This window comes from Ptychodera flava, chromosome 22 (genome assembly GCF_041260155.1).
Source record: "Ptychodera flava strain L36383 chromosome 22, AS_Pfla_20210202, whole genome shotgun sequence".
Lineage (NCBI taxonomy): Eukaryota > Metazoa > Hemichordata > Enteropneusta > Ptychoderidae > Ptychodera > Ptychodera flava.
The window spans coordinates 19,996,757-20,023,140 of NC_091949.1; the positions used below are offsets into that span (position 1 = coordinate 19,996,757).

Below are 26,384 nucleotides of genomic sequence, written 5' to 3' on the forward strand. Positions count from 1 at the left end.
AACATATACTCTGTACGTGTAGGATGCATTGGTATTGTTTACATTCGAATTCTAGTCCGGACCAGAATTCACTTGTCAACAATAACAATGCAGTCTGCATATATGTACAGGCTTAGTTGACAAGCTGAATACTGCGTATTTCAACATGTTACGGGAAGTAAAACACGAACCTGTGCTTGACATTAAAAACAAAAATAGTGGAAACGATCAACAGTCATAGTTAATAACCCTTTTAAGAAGGGTTTTAAACTTTTGTTCACTTGATGATTAAATGGCAAATATGTTACGACTTCATGCACAGCTGGTTTTGTTTTTGCCATTTAAAGAACGAGAACATGAGAAACAGCCCCCTAAAAGAGAGCAATTGTATCTAGTGCTGCAGTTTTTACAATTTATCACTGTATTTTAGCTGAGGCCTTCCTTTTGAAATGTAGTTCATTGAAAAGGAGTATATCTTTATCTTTTAAAAAATATATACATAATTTTTCTTCCGTAAAGCCAGTATATTTGCTTCATCTTCTTCGCAAACCGTGTTGAAATAGAAAGTTTTGATAATGAAATCAAAACGCACCGTCTAAACTGTGTAATGTTCTCTTGTCCCTTTCAAAATTCAGTTGTCAGCAATAATATAGATAATGACACACATACAACCTGTGCTCCGCTAATTGAACACATGGCATTTCAACATAATTTTTAGAGCAATACTGAGAAACAGCGTTTCAAAGACAAGAAAATAAGTAAAAAACAGCTAATGGAGCTTTAAGAATTAACTTTTGCTGTCTATTTTACCACCTTATGCTCCTCAACGTGTTTAAACTATTTGACCTTCGACCCGAGGCAGACAAAGATGACAGCTGCCTCGATAAAAGACATTCAAAATCGCTTCAGTCTTCGAGGTGCTCGATTGTTCCCTTTGTGGTGGCCGATTAGTCGGATTGGCTAATAGAAACGATTCCAGAGTTGACAGTACAGCCGCCATCCACCAACCGACAAAACCAATATCAATTATCCTTGCATTCAGTCGGCTGTGTCAGAATTACGTTCGACCTACCAGAGCATCGCGTGATGTTATAGCAGTTGCTTTCCAAAGCCGGAACCGACTTATGCAAATATGAGCTGAACGTGTACTGGCACAAAGCAAATGTGCAGTCTAGAGGGTTAGTGTTAGTTAACTTTCCGTAGCATATAAATGCTGGACGTCATAAATCAAACATCAAATACCTTATGGAAAAGTAGTCATGAATACTATTACTGGACCGACATGGCCATCTTTTGATAAAAATGGCGGGTTATTTGATCGTCCTTGTAACCAGGCATAGCCACAGGCGCTCCATAGCTAGGTAGTCTGCTAAAAAAAATCGATTTTCAGCTCGATCTATCGATCACGTAGTCGATATGCCTGAAATTGATATACACAACAACACTAGTGAAAAAATATCATCAAAATACTACTAGTTACATGTCCTTTGATTCAAGTTTGCAGTCACTGTGGCAGGCATATCGACCACTGGATCGATAGATCGAGCCGAGAACCAGCTAAGGAGTGCCTGTGGGCATAGCGTTCTTATGATATGCTTCAGCGAGCACCAACCACACAATGATTATAGTTCCTTCCGACTCTGACTTTGAAATATCGCCGAAATTTACGACAGCTACGTGGATGCCTTCTCAAACGTATCACAAATCCGTCAATCCTAAAACAACTAAATGTAATAAATGTTTACGGCCGCAAAAGAGGCATTCCGTCCCGTTTTCAACGATCACATCGGTTCTTTCCCGGTGCTCGAAAGATGGCAGAAAGGATCTATTCCACTTGGTTGGTTACTGGATGTCGAAAGTCAGATAGAAAACATTGGACCCTTGAGAGACGCTATTTATGGGCTTTATTATTCGCATCGTTTAGCGATTCTAGATGAGGCTCATTATGATCGCAATTGGACCTAATATGACAACATCGATGCACAGCTCCGAGAGGCATTTTTCAAAACGTACTTTTTATAGCTTTTAGCCATTCGGTGATTCACATTTAAGGAGAATTATGGTAGCTATTGCACCAAAGTTCGTCATCACATTGTATAGGAAAGGGATGTGTATCATAGCGAAATCTTTGTGAACAGCTCCAGAAGAGAAGGGACACATGCACCTAATAAGATTTGTGATTCGTGTTTATTGCTATTTTGTCACAGGGGTGTACCAGTATCATTTTTGCAACAGCGCTCATAAAAGAGACTGGGCAAAATTTAATGTTTTCGTACAAAATTTGCAGAAACAATCAGGGTGCAGATGGCGATAAAAAATGTACTGTTGTGGAATTGAACATGGGCGACATCATATCATACATGTAATATGGTCGTCTTCGTCCTCTTCCAGATTTTGAAACTCTGTCATGTTACGATTAGTTTTTAATAGACAAACAATCCCTGATACAGCTTGCCCTATTGTAAAACAAGTTCAAGTAGCTTGAAACCATTAAAGAGCCGGTAGCTAGTAACTTCTGATGATTTTTTCGATATTTTCCGATATGCAATTTGTACATGTACAGGCTTAGTTGAAATAGTCAAGATGTAATAGATTTTAATTTTTTGACTTAATATTTACAAAATTCCTCATCCTTTCTACGTGGAATTCTTCGAATACTACATTACACATAAACACACATGGAATGTTTTGGTTTGCAGAAACTTTGGCTCTAACGCACAAATCTCGCAGTTTCGTCTGATATTCCCGACCAGCTAAACATTCAACACGAACACAGAATAAGACTATTAAGGAAAGGAATATTCGCTCGATGATCAAATATGGCCACGAGGCGAGCGGTGGTGTTTAAATTTTTGTCAGGCTGGAGCCATCACTCAGAGTGCCAATTTATTTAAACTTCGCCCAAAAACAATCTGCTATGACGTATAGTCACGACTTTGTATACTTATAGGCTTACCAGTCACACATTCCAAATGGTTCATTGACTTCAATTCAATTATATATAATCGAATCGCTTAATTTACAGGTGGGGACTGCGTCATTACTATGACTGCTTTTAAATATTACTAAGACGATGCATTGGAATGTAATCAATCCTGATCCTGTACGATCAGAAATTGAAGCAAATCGAATTTCAGGAAATCATGAATGTTTAGGAAAATAGACGATTTTTATGGTCATTGATCATCTCATCATTACTATTGTGCAAAAATGTTAAATGCTGTTAGTGTGGATGAAAGCACGTTTACCATCTGCGCTCGATGATATAAAATTTGAAATATTTTGTCTATACCGCGCTACTGCACACACTTTATAATAGTAGAGAATGTGATGCAGTATGTTATCGAGTCACGTGTCGAAAGTAACCGAATTTTATTCTTTCAGGGGCACATACCAACATCCGATCCATATTGGCACAGAATTTACTTAAGGATTATAACACGTTCCTCAGACCTGTGTATAATCTCTCAACTATCACAAATGTCACCTTTGGTTTGGCCCTAACTCAGATCATTGACATGGTAAGACATTGTTTGATATAATTATATTTGTCTGCTTGCATATTAATTAAATTTATACATAGATACATAATTCATAGATAGATAGATAGATAGATAGATAGATAGATAGATAGATAGATAGATAGATATATAGATAGATAGATAGATAGATAGATAGATAGATAGATAGATAGATAGATAGATGATACATAGATACATAGATACATACATACATACATACATACATACATACATACATACATACATACATACATACATACATACATACATACATACATACATACATACATACATACATACATACATACATACATACATACAACATACATACATACATACATACATACATACATACATACATACATACATACATACATACATACATACATACAATAGACCGATATAAGCTTATATAGCTAGATAGATGAGTGGTTGAGTGAATGGGTGGATAGATGAATAGATGAGTAAGATTGACAGGTGGGTTTTTTGGTGGCGGGTCGTCCGTTGGTGCCAGAACGTGTTGTGGATGACTCGTTGACGGATTGACAGGTGGTTGGGTGGATGGAGTGGCCGGGGGGGGGGGGGGGGTAGGCGGATGCCTGCAGCATATGTATGGATAACATACAGAACCACACACACTCTATAGTATCATTACAAACATTATTGATTCTACCACATTTGCCAATCGTACTTTGACATATCCCATCGCTAATAAGCAACCGTGTTTCTATCGGGGATTCTTGCCTGTACACATTCAAAGTGTGAACGAGTAGGCTTCAGGTGAATACTGACACATGATACTAGTAATCAGGTCACTAGGGACAATTGAGCATCGGTAAACAGTAAAGTGGAGACATTTTAAAGTCTGCATCAACTACTGGAAGAGGGTGATCTTACTTAAGAAGAATGCCTAAGATCTTCCTTCGGGCAGCTCAATTTTAGACTTTACGATACATTTACGCCGATCACAGTACCCCCATCACCGGTCTGGAAACGCAGCTGGTTTCTTTGTGATATAGCTTGATGTGGATTAACAATAATTCAGCTGATGTTGTGTATGTTATTTACATGTCATTTTTGTCCCTTGAATAACAACGCTTTAACGTTTTTCAATCAGTTGGTATAAGATCATATTGCAAAACTGGAGGCCATTTTACCCTCAACAGACTTCGAAGTTTGATTTCTTTCAAGTTTTGAGTGCACTGCACTTACATGTAACAAATTTAAGGATTGAAAAAATTACCGCACTGTAACCTCCATACAAACGATGTAAAACGAACCACTGGAAACGAGTGTACAAAATTGTCTCCGTTTTAAGCTGATGTTTTCGACTATGCACATTCAATGGAACCTAAGTACATATTTGAATATTATGAATCATCATTTAAATCAAAGTTTTTCACTTCTCAATGATGAGAAAAGGCGGTGATAAATTCTGAGACCAATCCAAATAAAACGCTTTCCATGCAGTTTGGTGATTCATACCTTAAACAATCGGCGTTTCTAGTCCGGAGGGATCGTGCACAGATGTACATGTGGAGGGCGTTGTTATTGAATGTACTAATATTCTAAACCGATTCATATGTATTTTATTGTTTGTCTCAAAAGGATGAACGGAACCAGAGGATTACAATAAATGTGTGGCTACGACAGGTGAGTATACTATACCGACTTCTGTTTTCTTCCTCACAATTTTCATTTCTTAAGGTAAAAATATAGTTCAAGTTTTTAAATTTCGAATACCATATCCAAGGTTTCGCTATTCCCTTTGTCAGATACGCAGACTACGTGCAAAAGAATGATCTTCGTCACTTAGTAATGTAATAATTATGCGCCAAATATTGGCGGCACTTAAGGTACTATGCGCCCCGAAAGTAAAAGACTTAAACTTTTGCTTAAACTTTCATCAAAGACTCAACCATTCTCTTTCAAAATCAAGAATAAAAATCGGGGGTTACCTCGCAAATTTTGGTACTACAGAAACAAATGACCCAAGATTTACCGATATTTAAAATTCAAAATGGCCGCCATCCGTGTGTTAACTCTACGGAGAAAAATGAAGTTTTCGATTTTCAAGAAACTAAGACGGTGACTCCAAGGGCTTCAAAATAAGCCCCAACAAGTGGTAGATCAGAAAAGAATTGGAAAAGTCTGAGAGTCCAAATATCTGTCCCAAAGGCGCTTCTATCTTGACGTTCAGTTTCCTCAATAACTGTACTCATTTATCCAAAGTGTATAAATGAGAATTGTTCGAATATGCAAATCAAATTATATTGTGCCATTATAAATGGAAAATATTCGTTGGTATAAATTGAGCACAATGTAATTTGCTGAGATCCCGGTTCAGAAAGCAGTACAGCTTATGTTCGATACGAATACATGTTTTGACTGTGATGTTTTCGCTAGGTGACTAGGTGCCGTACCTTATGAGTTCAAATTCAGCTGAGACATAACTGAATTTTCTACACTGGCTTGATAGTTCTGCTTATGGACATAATTATCCCCGAGGCCATCTGAAGCCCAGTTTAGACATCACTTTAATGAAGTCTGTGTGCTATGTACGATAGCGAGTGTGCATGTGCATGTGCAAGAACTCTGAAGCGTGTTGAGGGGTCGCGGTCAGAAAATTGTAACCACTTAACTCGGTTATTGAGGATTTGCCAGAGCGGTTTTGACTTTTGTGTCTTAAGAATTCGCTAGGTGACTGCTGTACGTTGTGAATTCGAATCCGATCGAGAAGAAAAGCAAACTGCATTTTAAAAACAAAGAGAGACGCTATGTTCTTTTGCATTTACGAACGTATCCTTAGTCATTATAACCATTGTGATGTCACTGTTTGCTTTGGTGAATATATCTGTTTTGAGCTTCTCTACGAAGGTTTAACAGTAATCCATGATCTGACATTGCTAAATTAAGTCTCATAGCTAATGTTGATGGCTTGGCGTTGATAGCCCAAGTGTTTGTTGCTTTACAATCTAAAAAAGTTTCTTTTTTAAAACCACGGTGCAAAATGGCACGAAAGGGTCGGTCAGGTCACGAATATACCCAGGGGTCTTGTTGTTAATTGCTTTGAAAGATAACATCAGAAGTTTGTATTTAATCTTAGGAAGTATATACAGTCAATGCGAATTGACAAACACAACAGATACGCCAGATTTTCCTGCGCATGCGTAGGATTTCTCTGGCTGTTTGCCATCTCGCTTTCATAATGAACGCATACAATTTAGCGGAGAATGCACCCACATGTCGAAAATCGTGAAAACGGAACACAACACTAGGACCAAGTTGCATATCGGATTATCTCCCTCTAAATCTCGTCACGTGTTCCCGTCCATCATCCTGCCAAAAGTTCCGGTCTCTGTCTGATTCAAAGTAACGACGCTGCCTTTATTTTATTTCTGCTTAATGCTTGAGCACAAACGACGGAAACAACACTGAGATTGTTAAGTCGTCAATTCCAGAAAGGATAATGTTCGTTTTGAATATTTTAAAATGAAACTATGCTCTAATGAAAGCTCTCTTCCGAGAGGCTAGACTCCATGACAGTGACTCAACACTCGCAAGCCCATAGCCCGCGGGGAATGTTGTTTAGACGAAATGTTAAGTACATAAGATCTATTCGATTTAAATTTCAGTCCATCAAAAGGTGTGAATCAATTTATTTCAAAAGTATAGGGAAAGTGTAAGTGTGAGAAAGCGAGGCTTTTACTTTGTCTATGTCTCCTACTCTAGTTATCTGTCTATCTGTCTGTCTGTCTGTCTGTCTGTCTGTCTTTCTGTCTGATTGTCTGTCTGTCTGTCTGTCTGTCTGTCTGATAGTCTGTCTATCTGTATGTACCGTGACAGCAAGGTGATAACATCAGCCATTCACCTGATTGCCATTTTGTATGTGCAATTCATTATGAAGCGTAGGGGCCGTCTGTGTCTCAGCAAGGGTCGGAAGAGATACCCTCAGCATCCTGGCTTCTTAAAATCTTTCCCTCGCCGAGCATTATTAATCAAGCTAATGGTACACTTTATGGCATGACGGGAGGTGGACTTTTCTTGCTCTTGTGAGGTGATTGACTGTCTTGTCGAGTGATTAAATATATTTAAAAAATTTGATTGTGCCCCGGGCATCATTTTCGTATTCAATCAACCTCGCTGGGGACCGGCTTAGCTTCATTGCCCTCGAGTCTCACGGAAGGGAGGTTAAACATTTGTGTGCTGACAGGTTTTGTTCAGTGGAAATGACGTCAAAAGTGAGCAAAGTATAACGGGAATATTCATTTGTCATAGCGCCATTTATACTGCAGACGCCATCTTGTCCTATTCTCTTTGCGAGTACAATTATGAATAGCCGATGTTCTTCCGTTCACACATATTGTTATAACCATCAAATAATAAATCTGTGGTTACATTCACCAGTAGTATTGCTATTACCGAAGCTATAACATGTTTCAAGCTGGCTACAAACACGACACATTACGAGTTCTTATGGACAGGATGTCCAACTATCAGTGAAGTGACGTATGTGAGCATCAACATTAAAGCACCAACTCAATAGCTTTAAATTACAGTCATCTCAAATCTCCGTAAGTTATCAGCAGCTCAGTGTCATTTGATGGCTTCAAGACACTCAACAACGTCTAATGATAATTTTCATCGAGGTGATGTCAGCATTGCCTACAAGCTCAGGTGTTTTAAATTTAGATTAGATTTGTTTCAACTTGATATTCCTTTTATGTGTCATCCAGCAGCGATTAACCACCCACTGATAAGGCACTCCATCAAAGTTTTTCTGTCCACGGCATATCGGCGTTGTATATCTGTGTTACCGTGGTAATGAAATTCCTGACCTTATACTTACTCAAAATACAAAAAGACTGAATTCCTATTACTACATAAATGTTTCCTCAAAGCGAGAGTCTCTGGGTTTGAAGGAAGCTATATTTATTGTTCATTGTAACTGATTCGCTAGTTGACGAAATCAAAACCCTAGAGGAAAACTCAAGGGTCTATGACAAAATGCAATAATGGCACGATTACGCAAAGAAGCGAGCACTGAGTGATACGATCTTGTCTCTCGGTTCCCCTCGGTTCATTTTTCGATATCAGGCGAATATGGTGATCACCAACAAAGCAAATTTTCCGATATAATGTGTTATGAAAGGCTTCACCATTTGAAAACACCTAAAACATATATAGCCATGTTTTCACAGATTTATCCTACAAATATATAGATAAACATAGACTATTGTACTTGGCTGGCCTGAAAGTGATAGTCTGCGTAAAACCAATGCATTTGCAAGCGATTTTCCTCGCACCCTGATTTTGACTTCACCTGAATAGGTTGATTAAGTGATTGAATTTCCGTCATCAAAGAATAATCATACCATTACATGCATTTTTATTTTGTCGATCTTTTGTTTGAGTTCATAGATTTGAGCAAGTAAAGATATTGCGACTAAGGTTCTAAACTTCGGTCAGGCATGTCAGTCATATTTCCCTAAGAGGATGGGGGAAATTATTAGACATTTCTAGAGAATAATTTTAGATCATTTTCTTGGTTCTGATATCATCAAAGCAACTGGAGATGAGACTAACTTGAAAAGAGACAGCCAAAGTGATTTTAAGAAAGGATGCCGACATTACTCACTGCACTATGATGACAAGATTGCTAGCCCTTAGCAATAAGATTGTAGTCATTTATACATTCATCAGGTCGAGACCTCTTTCTTGGTACCTTTTATATATTCGCATGTCTCTAAAGGTAGTTGTAAATTTCAACAGGGTTAGCGCGGGTTTCGGTCTCAAGGGGATTTTGTGCCAGTTGCGAAAAATGATATCTGCTCGTAAAACATCATGATGTTGTCGATCTAGAGGTGCAAGGGTAATGTTATCGCGCTTTGGATATTACTTTAATTTACGAGATATGCCATATCTACCTGGATATTACAATTATATCCCTAGCTTACAAGATAGTGTATCATTCAATCAAATCAATGCCAAATTACGTTTATTATCCCTGCTGTTATTGCACTCCTTTCTGTTGAAAGCGTATAGCATCGCGCAGGAGATGGACAAAGTTGCAACTCTGTTATTCCTGCCCAGTAACGCAAAATGACGAGGTCGGCAAGGAAATGTGTGTAGTTTGACTGACGTGTTCGATGACATGAAAGAAACCTCAAATAAGCTATGCATGTGTGAAAGTGAATCTTGCGGTCAACCATGTCGGGGGGCATGTGCCATTAGAGCAATCGTCACAGTCGAAATAATTTCCTTCGCATTCTCCGGTATGTATAGAAACAGACAAATTGTTAGCGAACACAAAACGCAAACATTAATTCACAGGGGAACAGTAAACTGTAAAGGGTTAGATATATATTGTACAGCATTTCAGTAAATGGCACATTGATCCTATCGCCTTTGAAATATCACGGACTAACAAGACATGTCGTATGACTGAACAATACTGGCAAAAAACCGTGCAGCGCATCTGACGTCTATGTCGATAGGTTATGTTTACTGAAATTGTAATTTTGAAAAGATACCTGTTTAACTCCAATCCCGACTTTTTTCTATCCTTATGCATTTGGGTTTGAGTTTGTTACGTATTTCTTTAAAATGAAAGGACACAAATATTCCATGAAGTTTAGTTTACTCTGTTGAATTTTTATATTAACTGTTGTCTTTCCATAATTGCATTAAAATGAACCCTTTCTAATACCTTCAATGCACTTGATTAAAAAGGACTTACAGAAAAGTATGAGTTAATTCGTGGCTCATTGCAAACTGTAGACCGTTATTTTAACAAATTTGATTAAATAGGATGAACTCAGAGTAGCTTGTGTACCTATATTAGATTCGTCATTGTTAAACTTTAATACGTTCGAAGAGGGAGCTCATAGTACAGGGAACACATTACCACATGAGCAAGTAATGTACTATCATGAGTTTAAATTTCCCAACGGTACTAGAGGTAAAGTGGTGAACGACTCGCCCTATTAGCAGCTTTCATTTTCGCTGGTACATCTTTGCCTTCAGAGTTTAATTTTCTCGACCAAGTACTGCCTTGTACCTGGTTTACACAAGCGATGTCTTTCCTTCCCGTTAACTTCATGGCCCTTGCAAATTGGTCAGAATTTCAGAGCGTTTATGAGAGATCTTGCAGGGTTCCCTAAATCGTAACAGTGTTGGCAGACTATGGTAATTAGCCTCAAGATAACATGGTCAAATATAATGACTGCACACCTATCGAGTTATAGCGTATTAAATGTATACTGTCACCTGTTAAAATTTTGCCACGGTTACCATTGAAAGAGAAAATCTATCCAATCACAGATTTTAAGCGGGTGGCTGCTTTTTAAAAACTGCGCCCTCACATGGGCATTTTGAATACCAAGGAACGCCCCTATGACTATGTATGGGCATATTAAGATTACAGGTGACTGCGTACCTTTAACTTAAGGTGTTCGGATTCAGACACAGCAAATATCGACAAAATGCAGGACGAATATAGCTATTATTATACTAATTTCATTGGAAATTTGTAAACGCGTCACTATTCTTGAAAGAGAGTGAAAGGCGATACATTGGAAAAATAACTTTCTATTGATTTTCACACCTTCCCTTATTCTGATTATACTGTTATCAAGAATAACCCTTGAAAGATGTCAATCCTGTTTCGTTAAGGTGGAAATCCTTCGGTTCGTTCGTTCACACGATGAATAATTGCTATTATATTCATAAATTATTCATCTGCCCAGACTGTGTGGGCAAGAGCTAACAAGCTAGGTGTTCTGGAAGCGATCGCTAACTTCATTACCGTAGTGCGAATATTGGGATATAATTGAGCGAACAAGAAGCAATAATGGCATTAAGATATTTTAGATGATTTCAAACATTTAAACTTCACGCAACAAATATTTTGAAAAGGTAGTTTTGTCACAATGTATCCTTTCAGACAAAATTTTCAGTATCAACAAAGCTTGATAAATTGTGTATGATTTTGTTATTGCAATATGGTGCCGCTTCAATGCTGTTCTTAAGAAAATGGTGAAACCTTGAAAGACTTTGTATTTCAATCGTAGAAGAGTCAAAGTACGAGAGACCACACAAACATTTGCTGCAATTATGATAACGTTTCACACTTACATACCTGGGATTTTGAAATCAGTCGGGTTTATACAGTGCAGCAGAAAAAAAATGTCGGCAAATATACGGACGACAATCATTGGATATAAAAGTAATATTATACAACACGCATCGATGAAGCTTGTAATTCCTTTCGGAGAAATTTAGCTTTTAGCATTAAAACCGAGCAAGTTTACTGACTGTATGGAAAAGTAGAATAAAGGCCAATTAAGCATCGCTCCGAATAAAAGCACATCAAATTTGAACGTAATAAATAATCATAGCCTCACAAAAATTTCCGGCAATATGAAAGATAACAGTACAAACCGCTCGTAGGTAAAATCAATAAAACGGGACTTGAGCGAGAATGTGAATAGTAAGCTATTAAAACTTTATTTGCTGAACAATTGACATGTTGGATTTTATTGTATATTGAATATTGACCGCGTTATGAAAATAGAGTTTCACAGATTATCTCCTATCATTTACAAATAAAATTACTGAATTCAGATCAGGAAATAGTGGCAAACACCTCGCTGTACGTAAACCTGGGGAAATGATAAGTACGGTATAATGTAAGGTAAAATGTCGTACCTTCGAAGACTTACAATTTTTGATGGTTGCTGTCAAATTTAATGTCTTCTCAGCATTTTGATATTTGTCTTTCCCTTTTATTTTGTATGTTAACGAGGGTAAAGTAAGGGAGTGTTCAGTAATTATGGTCAGGGGAATTCAGAGGGTGGCCATCTGAAATTGTAAAAATGCGAAGCGAGGTCATGCTATTTCAAACAGTAAAAAGGCCGGGGGTTACTTGATTTTCAAAACTTTCCACCCTGTGTGTAGTATATGTATTCTTTCAATGTCTAAAACATTCTAGGAAATACAGGTGATTCTCCATGTGTTTTAATGCTCTGAAGTCTCATTAACTTCTCTTTTTGGCAAGTCTATACAGGCTTGTCAGAAAACACGTTTTGTCTGCAGGATGGGAATGGCAGGATCCCTGCACGCTGTGGCTAAAGTAGGTGCAAGCTATAAGGCATAGCCAAGCCTATACCTGATGCATAAGAGCCCATATATCAGGAGCTATGCTTCAATTGACTCAAGTTATTTTTGCTCCATGACTGACCTGTATCAAACAAGTATCTATTTAGGATAACACATTAATGCACTACATTCATACGAAGTTTCAATTTCAATAGCTTTCAAAAAAAACATTTGGGAAGCGTTGACCAATAAGACAAGGCTTAGCCTACACCTTATACAATGGGGCCCAATGTCAGAAAAACATGTGATATTTCACACAAATTATTTTTACTCCATGGTTTGAACTTATTCAAAGTAAGGTTTAGTTAAGATATTACATTTAATACACTAATTTCATTTCAAGTTTCATTATTTACAGCTTTCGAATTAAACAGTGGGAAATATTTACATATGGGACATTGCTTAGCGTACACCTGTATATGGGTCAAAATATTGTGCAAACATTTGACATTTGACTCAAATTATTTTTGCTCCACGGTGGGTGTCTTAAAGTATGACCTATTTCAGATACATTTACAAAAATATAAAATTTGAAGTTTCAATATCAACAGTCTCATAATAAATATTTAACATATAGGCTCGTTGATAAATGAGCCCATAATACAACACTTTGAAGGTGTACTTTTAATAGCGTATTGATATACCCAGTGCTCAGCTTACCGCCATTGACTTTATATCTGCGTCCGTTGTTAGTGTTGATGATCAAATTCAGGTCCATACTTGAATTCTAGCTTCAATAAGAACAATGTACACGACGCACGGACAAGTTTCATTGACAATATCAGGTATTTCAAAATGTTATGGGAAATTGAGCAAGAAACTGTAGGTTATACATGGAAGAAAAACATTGAAAACCTTTCAAATATTAGAGTTGCCGTATCTTTTAAACAAAGATCAAAATTTGAAATATGAAAATTTCCTCTAGTGATGGTGAGACTCAGGGGAGGGTCATCCACTTTTTATCATCTACTAGGAAGTCATCAAGATGTTTTGAGTGAGTGGGAGTTTCTATTATTTTTGCGGCCCACCCCTGGCTATAATAAAGAACTCTCCCTAAGGTATGGTGAGGAAAGAAATATGAGGTTAGTACGTTGACACCATTTTCCTTCACTACCTAGTTGGCGCTCTAAAGCGGCAATCTGTTTTGATTTCTGTTTTGATGATGAATAACCAATCGCTGCTACGATATGACATGTCTCTTCATCATCTGTAATACTCAAGGGAAGCGTCTAGCTCGTTGATAATCAAATATATAAAGCATATTTGACAAAAATCGTGCGATGTAATTTTTTGAATCGTAGCTATCGGCCGTTACGTTTGTAAAGCGATATAACTCTCGAATGTGTTGGAAATTCCTAATTCAATTATGCCTGGCACACTGTAGGTATACGTTAAGAAGACAGCCAAGAGACTTTGTCAGAACACATCATAAAAATCTTTTTGTTCACGTTTGTCTTCTTCTCATGAATCGTACTGCCATCCATGTTGAAGCACTTTTCAATGCCATTTATGATTGGATCTATGGCAACTATTTTTGATGATTTTAATCTTGCTGTATTCGACAAGTCAATGTGTCAAGAATTCAATTTGTACGATTTAAGATGAGCTACTTGCCTCTCTTGAGTTTGTGTGTTCAGATAGTATTGCTGTCGTCGACATCGGTCAAACCATACGTGACAATCACCTGAAAATTAGAAAGCAGCTGTACAAGGAAGAAAATGTATATTTTTATGGGTATTAGCTATGGTGATGGCTACATTAAGGAGAGTTATAGAAGTATTCTGCAAAAGCTAATTCTCAGTTCACTTTAAACGGTTTTTACGCTTTTTCAAGTCCCATGTTTAAGCACCGGGCTAACATTGTACCGTTGCCATGATGTGCGTGGGTGTATGTCTGTTTGTTGGTTAAATATCTCAATGAAGGCTGATTTTGGCTAAAATGGAATCTGATACCGAGATGGTAATGGCTAGAAGTTATCATAGTTTAGTGTATGTGGCTTTGATGAATGTGTAGTTATTAAAGGTGAAAGTAGTCTTGACAACGGGATGAACATCACAAGTACAGAATTGGGGTCGTTTGAGAAAATGAATTTGGTGTCCAGGGCTACCTGTAGAGGGCTACAATTCCACATGTCTCCTCAAGAAATTACCAAGTATGCAATCAGTTCGCAATTTTTAAAGATTTTTCTTTATGTCCGAAACTATGATCCTAAGACTTCTGAACCGATTTCATCCAATGCTGTCAGAAGTACCATGAATGACATGAGCATGCCACTTTGTTTTGCAGTATGGTATGGATGTAACCTAATAGTTTTTTAACAGGAACGTCTTTGTAAAATAATAGGTAATGGTTGTTTCGGGTTCAAATCCGATAAAAGTTCTCCTGAACTTGTTGATGATGCCCTTTAAAATAGCCACCGTTTGGTCATTTGTTAGTTTTTGTAATTGTGAGGCAATTGCGTACCTGTATGTAAACAATTGCGTTCATATAGTAAGTACATGGGCGTCATGCTAGATAATATACAGCTTAACTTCTGTTTGAAAAGGATAGAATATGACTGCCTTGCGGCCTTCTTCTTGTCATTATTTTGCATTCATTTCAACTTTTTTTTAAAACTTTAGTTATGACCAAATTTGGCAGCCAGGTGGCTGTTTTTTATTTGAGTAGTAAATTAGGCGTTCAGGCTTTTGTCGATTTGATTCAAATTTGAACGAGTACATGTATGCATAGCAAATTAATTTTTCGTGCAGTCAAATATGAACACCACGCAGCCATAATTTTTAAAATTTTTGCCTGATGCACGATCACTGTATCGGTTGATTTCGCTTACATTTCAGTTTAAATTTTGCACATCCATATTACTGATGATATGATCAAATATTGCTATTTTTGCTCATATAGCAACATATATCAACAAGTTCATCTCAAGTTCTTATAAGGGCAATATACCATCACATAATTATTTACGTCAATTTCTTTTGAAAAATGATCAAATTTGGTCACATGTATCTATGTGATTGAATCTTTCACTCACTCAAATATATCTCAGCTAATTCCTTTCAAGGTGGGTACAAGTACATTGTACAAGGATGCACATATTCACGACAAAATAAGCTAATAGGTAAATGGCACGTTTTCCTCCTTAAACACGAGGGAGGGCGTATTCAATTCGCATCTTGTGTCGTGATGTCCATGCAAACTATCTCCAGTTTGAGTACTAATAATTGAATACTCTTATTGATGGTGCAGTAGAGAACTTCCCATGATCATTCCGCAAGGTATAGAATACATGAAAACAAGCAGAAATTATTCTGTATCACGTATTATATTCCGTGGACAATTAGATTTTGCATGGGTAATTATAATGTCTTATGATAATAAACATGACACAAAGATATGCAAACCGTGTATATAAGCAGCAAATTCATCACAATTTCATTGCAAAGTGTAAGAGTGCTTTAAAATAAATTTTGACATCTCTAAGTTTCTGTGAGATCTATCTGAGCTTTTTATATTTTTGTGTCGTTAATTCTTCGAGACACAGCCATCTTATTTCCTCTGCAACATTGGAAGGCCCGGTCGAATCCATTTCCCGTGGAGAATCCCTTTTGATTACATAAAGCAAAAACAGGAATTAGAAAATGGGAAACAGATACACGGCTTTTGCATTAATAAGGCGATTATGAAATAATAAATGGTAATGGCTCGCGACACAATGTAAAAATATGTCAGACAGAACACAACAGGTAAACGTGACTGAAATGTGAAACCATCTTACCGTATACGACACTCTGAACAAAAAGTAGACGATGTCTTTTCCTCTATGAAGATTCGAAAGGTGTTGAGACTGTGGAGATTGTGACTTATTTAGATTAAGGCAGTATGCGCCTCAAAAGTGAAATACTTAAGAAAACTTTCAACCGTTTTCTTACCAAATCAACAATAAAAGTCGGGGGTCACCGTGCAAAGTTTGGAACTAGCGAAACAAATTACCCACATTTTGCGATATTTGAAATTCAAAACGGCCGCCATTCCTGTATTAAATTTATTCAAAACACTAAACCAGTGAAAGTTTTCTTTCTCCAATAGCTTTAAAACGAGCCCCCACATATGGTAGATCAGAAAAGAATTGTTGAAATTTGAGAGTCCGACTATCTGTCCCCGAGGCGCGTTCTACATTAACTTTAGATCTTTTGATTGCTTTCTAATGAGCTTCACATATTGGTGTTGCTAATTAAGATTGCTGGAATGCATCTGAGTGATTAGTTCACAGGTATAACGAACGAATTTCGGCAAAATATGGCATGATGTCATGAATTAATTAGGCGTGCGTTGTTGATATGATTGCTTGGTTTTTACCTTTTCCCGAGATTGCGTCCCCTGAAACCAATATAAATGATTAATACCCTTGTACATAGCAGTGAATCTCAAAATTAAGTTTCATTGAAATAAAATGTCGGGCTAAAGGTCACCTCAACATTCAATAAATTTCAAGTCAATGAGTAAATTCAACTATAAAATGTATATACAATATATATATATATATATATATATATATATATATATATATATATATATATGTATGATTATATGTATAATAATGTTATATACGACATCTAAGTAAGTATATATATGATATATCATATCATATATGTGTATATCATATATGCACTACTGAGATATTATTTATACACACTGAGGTATCATATATATATATATATATATATATATATATATATATATATATATATATATATATATATATATATATATATATATATATATATATATATATTACTACAAGTATAACGTAATAATATCTGTTACCTAAGTTTCATGCATCCTCAGCCGGAAATAAATTTTTCTAGGCCTTTACAATTCTTCGCCATCACTGACATGTTTGGGGCATACCGTTATACTGTGTCTTAGATGGTGTTGAAATTTGAGTTTGTTTTGGTGGTGACATTTTGAAACCAACTCAGAGCATTTGTTTAACACTCTAGATTTATCGGCATTGATAATGTGTAGCTTTTCTGATATACAAAGATTACATCGCGTGCTTATGTTAGAGTAACTCGATACGCTGTTAATAATTAACCATGACACGTAAAAGACCTGGTCCTTGTCCTTAAGAGACCAAACAAACTTTGATAGTTCAGTTCTATTCTCATACTTTCTGTTACGGAAGGATTGCATGCGATTGGCGAGGCGTGTCTTGCAGGTGTTATCAGTGAGGCACATGTAAACCTCATTATTAACTCCCGTTGAAACTTAGGCCACGTAGATGACATTTCTGGCTTGACAGTCGCTTTTTAGTTTGTCTGAGGATTGCAGGATGCATGAAAGTTGAGCAACAGATATCATTACTTTGTACTTGAAGTAATTTGTTTTATTATTTATAAAGCTCTGTTATTAGCATCAAAGACTGTAATTCCCCACGAGGAAAACTGTTTTTCAAATTTTAGGATCATCATTAATTGAGGAGTTCCTTTATATAATAATACTTGGACCTGACAAGAACTTTTCATGATAGTGAGAAAAAGTGAATTGTCGATTTGTATTTTATTGTCTGAATTTTATGTGACTCCTCTTTCTGTATTTCCACGTACCAAGCAGTGTCATTGGGTGACAGTTTGCAATCCATGATGCCGTTTCAGAAGCGAAAGAGAGCTTTCGCAGCTCACGGTTGACCGACAAACATTACTGTAGGTTTTTGCCTTTTTGGTTTGAAGTGATGCGTTTTGAATCATACCCTGATAACCGTGTCATTCGATAATCATCACGTTTATGACGATGATCTTATTAAGTCAGTCAGGAAGAGATTCACCAGTTCCTTCAGGGATTTTGAGATAAGGTGTTCGAGATTTGGCATTATCGCTTTTAATATTTTATTTCCTTTTTCTCCTTGGGGCTTTAGGTGACCTAACCTATACGTAAAATACATACATTGTGGTAAAACGCACCCTGTTATTAATTCAATCCATTATACAATTACTCTTAATTGTCCGGAAACTATAGACACATAGTGGAGAACTTCTCGTCTGATACGTTAATTTTCTGAATTGCATTTAGGGCGTACTGCAAGATTTTACGATTTTTAAAACTCGCCTATGCTTTCAAAGTTAATTGCTTATACTCATGGGAGAGTCTTAAAATGAAAAGATGGAAAGGGGCAACGATTATACGTGTGTGAATGTATCGTTGAGTGTTGCTAACTCCGGGCGAACTGAGAAGGAAGACATAAAATTAATGACTTCATTGATACATCATGTTAAAAGACTACCATTTGGATACTGACCTATCACGACACTTCATTTGGAGGCGTTATCTTTCGATGAAGCCGTTCATCACAACCACAGAGCTCTAGGGCTTTTTACATAAAAGCCGTAGTGCTGCGATACGTTCTATTTTCTAGAGGTTTACTACGTTTTCAATGTCCAAATTTTGAGCACAAATGTTATGTTATATCGGATCAACAATTCAATGAGTGAATGCATGTTTCAAAAAGTCCTGATCCTGTAGAATTGCCGACACGCAATAAGTGAACGCAGGTAATTGTTCTTCCGTATGATAAAATACTTTATACTTTGACTCTTCTTGTATATACAGACCTAGTCAACAGACAATGTGTATTCATACCTAGTCTACAGACAATGTTGGGACTGCGTCGTCACTTTTTGTACATGAAATCCCGTTCAATTATAGAATGCTGAGTCCTGCGGCCTCGACGTTTTATGGCAGAGTCAGAATTTACATTCAACAGAAGCGGTAGTGCCTTAATATTCGTTCTTTATCCTATCTAAGACGACTACAACAAGTGCCGTCCGAGATGAGATCCTATATTTAACCCTTTCACAACCATGGTTTGTCCCAAATCCATTGTTTTCTATGGTAAAGTTGGACCTGTATACAGGGAACTGGGGGTGAAAGGGTTAAGATGATACACTATTCTCCTGAGAATGGTTGTCTTGTCGACTTCATTTATGTTTTAATTTATTTTGCACAGAGTTTAACAGTTGTTTCATGACGAAAATGATAATTAAACAAGACACTAAGGGGCTGTCACTACAGCTGGTACTGGAAAGTTTTGCCAATATCCGATGTTCGTTATCGAACATTTAGGTGATATAAGTTTGATCTCTAGGAGAAATGAAACAAAGTTGTGTTATAGAACAGTTGTAGCCAGTATTCAAACCCACATGCCAACTTTCATATAAAGAAATCGAAGCCTAAGGTAGAAGAATGCGCCCCGGGAACATATATTCGGACTCTAGGAACTTTTCCAACGTTTTAGTTAATATTCTACCACTTGTTGATACTGTTTCGAAGATCATAGAGTAAAAAAGTAGTCACCAGGCTGGCTTATTTTTGTGAAAATCTTAATTTTATTTTTTCTCAATAGAGTTGACACAGGGGTGGAGGCCATTTTGAATTTCAAGTGTCCGAAATATTAGGTACTTTGTTTCTATAGTACCAATATTTTCCAAGATGAGCCTTGATTGTTATTCTTAATTTCGGAAGGGAATTGTTTTAATATCCCTTACGGGAATTTTGAGCAAAACTTTTTTTCAATTTCGAGTCGCAACCTACTGCAAATACTTGAAATACTATATTTCCTGGATCATGACATTTTAGGGATTTTCTCACTCTGTGTAGCATTTTCGTCACCAGCTGCATGAAGAAAGCATTAAACTGTAAGCTTCCTCTCGCAATTTTAGCTTTCACTATTAACGACGTCATTGCTGTCACCTGGGCGACTCAATCCTAATCGATGGGGTCACAGAACATTGGTGCAAAGTCAAACGCCAATTCCTTGCACTTAGTGAGCAAACACCTGATCTCGGTTTCCTCTTTTTATACTGGATAAAGCAAAGGAAAGCAAATATTAACCCAGGGATTTCCAGTCATTACTTAGGCAAGAAACTTGCCAGTTTGTCGGGGGATTTCACTTATTAATCCCAGCCTTGGTCAGAACAACAAAGTAATTCGCTACATGTATCCCTATACAGAACTGGAAAGACGAATTCCTCGCTTGGAACGTGAGTGAGTTTGCCGGAGTGAATGAAATTCGCTTGCCAGCCGAGTCGGTCTGGAGACCGGACATCGTTCTGTACAATAAGTAAGTGATCAATTATTATAGATGGAGTGCGAGCCCTTTGATTTCTTGTGAACATTGAGAAGTGGCACATGTTAAAGGATATTATCTAGTTTAATGTTTGCGTATCCGAAATGCTTTTAATTAATGGTCAATAGTGACATAAGGTGAAAGACATCTGTAAATTTACAGTTTTCTTTTACAAAGTCTTTTATAATTTGAAGAAACGATGCAATGGTAAAGTAAAACACCGATTCGGTTTTGCAATACCCTATTACGATGTTGAATTTGGATGTAGCTAGTGAATGGCAACATGCACGACATTCCATATTCTTAAGTATCGGCATGCACACATTTTGACCTTGAATTTCGTATGAGCTTCGAAACTGAAAGTTTTCACTTTAGTTTAAATTCGTCCAAGAAACTTAAAGTTATCATATTTTAAATTAAAATTAAGTATAAAATTCAGCAGTAAATGAGCAGATTATGATACTAGAGAAACAAATCACCTGATATTTACCGATATTTGAAATTTAAAATGGCGGCTATTCATAAGTTGGTTCAATTTGAAGAATTAAATTTGAGTTTTCACAGAGAACGAGACTGAAAACTTCACTTTTTCTAACGGCGGTCTTTAAACAAGGCCCACACAAGCAACGTGCTAGCAAAGTCATGCAAAATTGTGAGAGTCGGAATATCTCTCTCCCAAAGCACTTTCTATGTCGCAAAGCCTGACACAAGAATTGTTCCTTGGATTCTGTCTAAGCAACACGGGCAGAGAGCGAATTTTAACGATCCATGCGCCATAATCTCATGGCAATCAAAGCTGAGTAAACAAAGACATAATGAACATAGTGTATTCAATAAATTTATTCTCTTTGTAATGAAACTGAGAACAGCTTCTGATGAAATGTTTGGTTGGAACATAAGAAAAAGCAACTTTCGATATATGTTTTCTTTATATCTGGATGTGGACTACGACTTCATGATATGAATCCGAATCCATTGCTTTCTTTGGTAGAGTTGGACGAATCACAGGGCAAAATGGGATGAATGGTCAAGCGTTTGGAAATGACACAGTATTCAGCTTGTTAACAATTCCTGTACATACAACTACAATAACGGCTTTGAGTTTAGGCTCAAATTAAATTGCCAACAATTTTGTGATGCACATGTTACATACGCAGACCGTGTTTACAAATAGAAAGCTGATCTGTAATATAGTTTTTTTTGAGTAGAAAAGGAACGTGTAAAAAAAAAGCAGAAAAGTACTGACACAAAAAGGTATAAGCGTACACTTGAGGTCACTTAAAGTTCCTGAAGGTGGGAGCCAATGTTTTAGCTTTTGCATTGCACTTTCACTCCACGTTTTGGTCACATATGGCCGGGCAGCATTGTACAGATATATGATTGATTTACGCAGTTATCTTAAAGGAAACTGCGACAGTCTTGGAGTAAAACAGCATGTTTGAAATGCTACAGTTGTTGCACTGTAGGAATTTGTCTCCTTTGGACTCATACTAGTCACAGCTTGTTGTACAAAAAAAAAATATCGTGGAATTTATGATTGCTGTGAAAGAGGCGGGATAAAATGTCTCTGCGGTTATTTGGCGGGATTTCAAAAATATCGAACTGGACGGGAGAAGACGCGACGAATCGAGGGACTATCGACTTATGCGTCTGGCCTAAATATTGACATATTTTGCACTTTAAAAATATCAACATCAAAGTGTGCCTTTAATCACAACTCTATCCATTTGATCCAACAGCTCTAGGGAAATTATTAATCCCTGTTGAAGTATGAGATATCCTGCGGGTTGTCAGCGATATTAGTCATCAGTTGTCTAATATGAATTAGGGGCAACATCAGGTTTCATAAAAAACAAGTTCTCTTGTTTCTTTCGATGTGTTTGACTCACACTGTAAATTACGGTTGTTCAGTATCCCGATAAGTCTTGAAAATACTTGTCTATAGATAACAACTTTTGCAATTGTCCGATTTATATCACTCGTATACTTTCGTTGTTCATATTTCTCTCAACAGTGTGGACGAGGAGTTTGCCCACATAAAAATGGACACGTTGGCGATCGTTTCCGCAGACGGCGGCGTGTTTTGGATGGCGCCGGCCATTCTCAAAAGTTCCTGCAAAGTCGAGGTGTTGCATTTCCCCTTTGATAAACAGTACTGCACTCTGAAGTTCGGTTCCTGGGCCTACCACGGATGGCAGATGGAGCTGATCAGTCGCGATGGAGACAACGCTGACATCGGGAACTACATGAACAACGGAGAATGGGACCTCGTCTCGGCACCGGTGAAACGGAATGTCCAATACTACGGATGTTGCATCGAACCCTTTCCGGATTTAACCTTTACGATTATTTTAAGACGGCGACCACTTTTTTACGTCTTCAATCTCCTGGTGCCTAATTGCTTGATCGCGTGTCTCACTCTTGTCGGATTTTATTTGCCGCCTGATTCCGGTGAAAAGGTTACCATGGTAATAACTAATCTGCTGGGCCTAATCGTGTTTCATCAATTTTTAGCCGAATCGCTCCCGCCTACGTCAGACAAGGTACCTCTTATAGGTAAGCCATTGCTAAACAATTCGATTTTTTCGATCGAAGCCTTTGGAATCTATGCACACTAAAAGGCAAATTGAGAAATTGATTTACGAACGCATTTTTGACGTGTTGCCAACAGTCTTGCTAGATGCAAATTCTCTCGCTTATACAAATAAAACGAAAGTAAATTGATGATGCCCCATAGGGTAGGAAATCATGTGTAGCCAGCATCAACCTAGACTATTTTCCTTTGAACGATTTTCAATAAGACGTAAGCAGCGAGACGATTTGACCATGAAAGTATTCGCTTTGATTTGATGCTTAATGACCTCGTTCGGTTTGATGTGAGCTGCTCCAAATAATACGATGCCACAGGTTCTGTATAATGTACGTGTTGATTGCCATGTGGGATATCATGAACGAGCTTTTTGCCCTTGCGTTTCCGTTATATAGCCATCGATGACCCTTGTCATAAAAGCATGCGGGTGAAATCGACAGAGTCCCATCAATCTGACAGTCTGAAGTTTTAATTTTTTTTCCGTGTTCCCGATGTTTGGATAAGAAATGACCGAAGGTGTGCGAGCAACTTCTCGCCCATTTGCTGGTTCTAATGCGCCCTCCTGGCGAGAATGGGTTACTATGCATTAATCACTTGTTATATCTTCCTCCTTGTCGTCGAAGACAGGGTTGGTGTCTAATTACACTTTATCACTTTCCATTGCCTATAAAGGTAAGGAAATCTCTCCGTGTACCGCAACAAGGTGACAGGTATACCCAGGCTTGTTTGTGTGTGAGCGAGAGTGAGATTACCAAGCTACAGCAAGAGCTGGGAGTTGACAGATTTGAGCACATATGACATTTATTTTCTGCGTTACTTCACCATGTAGGTTGCCATGCTGGCGGCAGATGCCCCAGTGGAGCCCGAGGAATTGTCGCCATACATCCGGGAATTTGACCGTGTCATAAATAATATATGTGATATATGATCAGCATTGATATCATTCTGGGATACAAAACATGTAACAAGAGCCAGGGCTAAAATAACGGCACGAAAATTGGTTTGCAAATTTCTTATCTTTTTATTATCGAAATTTCAGTCACCTTCTGTGATTTTGAGGCAAAGCAAAAAAGTGCGCCTCCAAAATCGCGCTCCAGAAGCACGCAAGCATTTTATTAATTCAACCTGCAGTGAACTACCAAAGGCTTCCTGGCTATATCCTTGACAACAAGGCATTAAAATGGTTATTCCTTATCTTTTCGAGAAAAATTTTTTGTCGGTTTTCAAGACCATATTTTTATAGATTTCTTCAAGCTGTTCGTCGATCCTTTTGAAGACGTTGCGAGAATTCATGACGCTTGCGCTGAAATAAATGTGTGCTCGCTTTCCGGGTCAAACAGAAAAAAAGCAAAACGAATCTCACTCAAATTCGTAATCTATAAGTCGTTCAAGTACAACAAGTGCAAAGTCCAAACACATTATTAATCATCTTTAGTGAGTGCTTCTTGCACTGTAATAGATTGCCTCGCACTTCAAGCATGGCGGCCTTAATCGAAAAACTTTTTAACAAAGTAGAGAATTAATTGTCCCCAGAATTACAAGCGTGGAAGGCTAGCAGCCATAATGAGTTCAAGAAAGATCACGTACAAAGTAGCGCTGATTATGTAGATGTTAGGTTTAGCAAATTAGTGAGAATAAATAGTCCCCACTTTATTACGTTCACACAATAACAAAATCAAATGGTTTTAAATTTGTCATCTTCAATTACAAACGTGGTCTGAATTTCGCGCAAGACGCATTATTGCGCGCACATATGTTCCTACGATGACTTTGCTGAACGATGTCACTGACAATTTTTTTCTTCACCCTTCACCACCATGGTTTCGCCCAAACCATTGTTATCAACAGCGATTATAGGTCTGTTTACCGTGGATCGGGGTAAGCAGGTTGAAATAGTACTGAATTTTATTTCAAACTGCTAACGTTGTTTCGGTTTTTCTCTTTATCCAGCTTTGTATTTCTCAGCCATGATTCTATTGGTGTCGCTGTCCTGTGTACTGACAATATGGGTACTCAACTTGCACTTCCAAGATGGCTACAACCATGAGGTGCCCAAGTGGGTCAAGAGACTTGTATTCGGATTCCTAGCCAGAATCCTTCGGATTCAAAAAGCGCCAAAACACGAAGAAAACTGTGACATTTCACTCGCAACCCTACGCGAGATCTCACAGGACTTGGGCAACAGCGAGAGCCCCAAGCGGCGGGTCGAGACCGTTATGGGCAACTCGCACCACGAGAGAGTGCCAAAACGCTGTTTCTACATGGACAACAATCGCTTCTACTACAAGCGTGTCCGGACAAGGGGCGATGAACCCCAGCAGAAGGAACAAAGTAAAGAGAAGAACAGCCCAAAGCTTCTGGTACTCTCCACCCAGTCAGAAAGGGACATAAACGAAATTTTGACCCACGTAAAACAGTTTTCCCGCAGAATGGCGTCGAAGGACAAACGAAATCACACGCTGAGGGAGTGGAAGGAAGTCGCACACGTTGTGGACAGAGTGTTGTTAGTTGTGTTTGCTATTCTCTTCTCCACTGTCACCATAGCTTTGGTTGTCAGCGCTACGGGATAACCGTCCAGTCGGGATGATGTACAAACTTAAAAAGTATTCGTAATTGCTAATTTATAACCTTTCACGGTCCCCATTACCAAAAAAATATGAACTGAACACATCACAAAAAATAAACAACAACAATGGACCTAGACCCTAATTCTAGCGGGGAAGGGATTAAGTAATTGACTTAATGTTTATATACTTTTTATTGATATTGATAGAAACGGTATTATATTGTTACAAAAAAAAGAAAGACACATTGTTGTTCACTCTCTGAGCTCTGGACACGAAAGAGAAGTAAATAACGTGACGTCGTCTCTGTCCAATAACGCCCAAACTTATTTCGGCACATTTTAAAAGCAAATTTCGTCCTATAATTAAGTCTATTTGGTGTATTTTATAATAACCAGGAGAGTTTTGAAACGTATCCTTTTCGATATATCAAATTCTCACAAAAT

The 26,384-nt window shown here is 37.6% G+C and overlaps 1 protein-coding gene across 2 annotated transcripts in view; it reads left to right on the plus strand.

The window, feature by feature from the left end:
• The window catches only part of LOC139122920 (neuronal acetylcholine receptor subunit alpha-10-like), a 123,542-nt gene extending 97,375 nt beyond the window's left edge, over nt 1-26,167 (plus strand). Inside the window, exons 1-6 of one of the 2 annotated variants that reach the window (XM_070688788.1) lie at nt 1,028-1,157; nt 3,364-3,500; nt 5,109-5,153; nt 20,669-20,778; nt 22,799-23,340; nt 25,325-26,072. In XM_070688788.1, coding sequence (XP_070544889.1) covers nt 1,142-1,157; nt 3,364-3,500; nt 5,109-5,153; nt 20,669-20,778; nt 22,799-23,340; nt 25,325-25,944 — 1,470 coding nt within the window. In that variant the 5' untranslated portion in view covers nt 1,028-1,141 and the 3' untranslated portion in view covers nt 25,945-26,072. Of the gene's footprint in view, nt 1-1,027; nt 1,158-3,363; nt 3,501-5,108; nt 5,154-20,668; nt 20,779-22,798; nt 23,341-25,324 lie in introns of those variants that run through there. The other variant, XM_070688787.1, reaches the window with a different exon arrangement.
• Nucleotides 26,168-26,384: the final 217 nt, after the last annotated feature.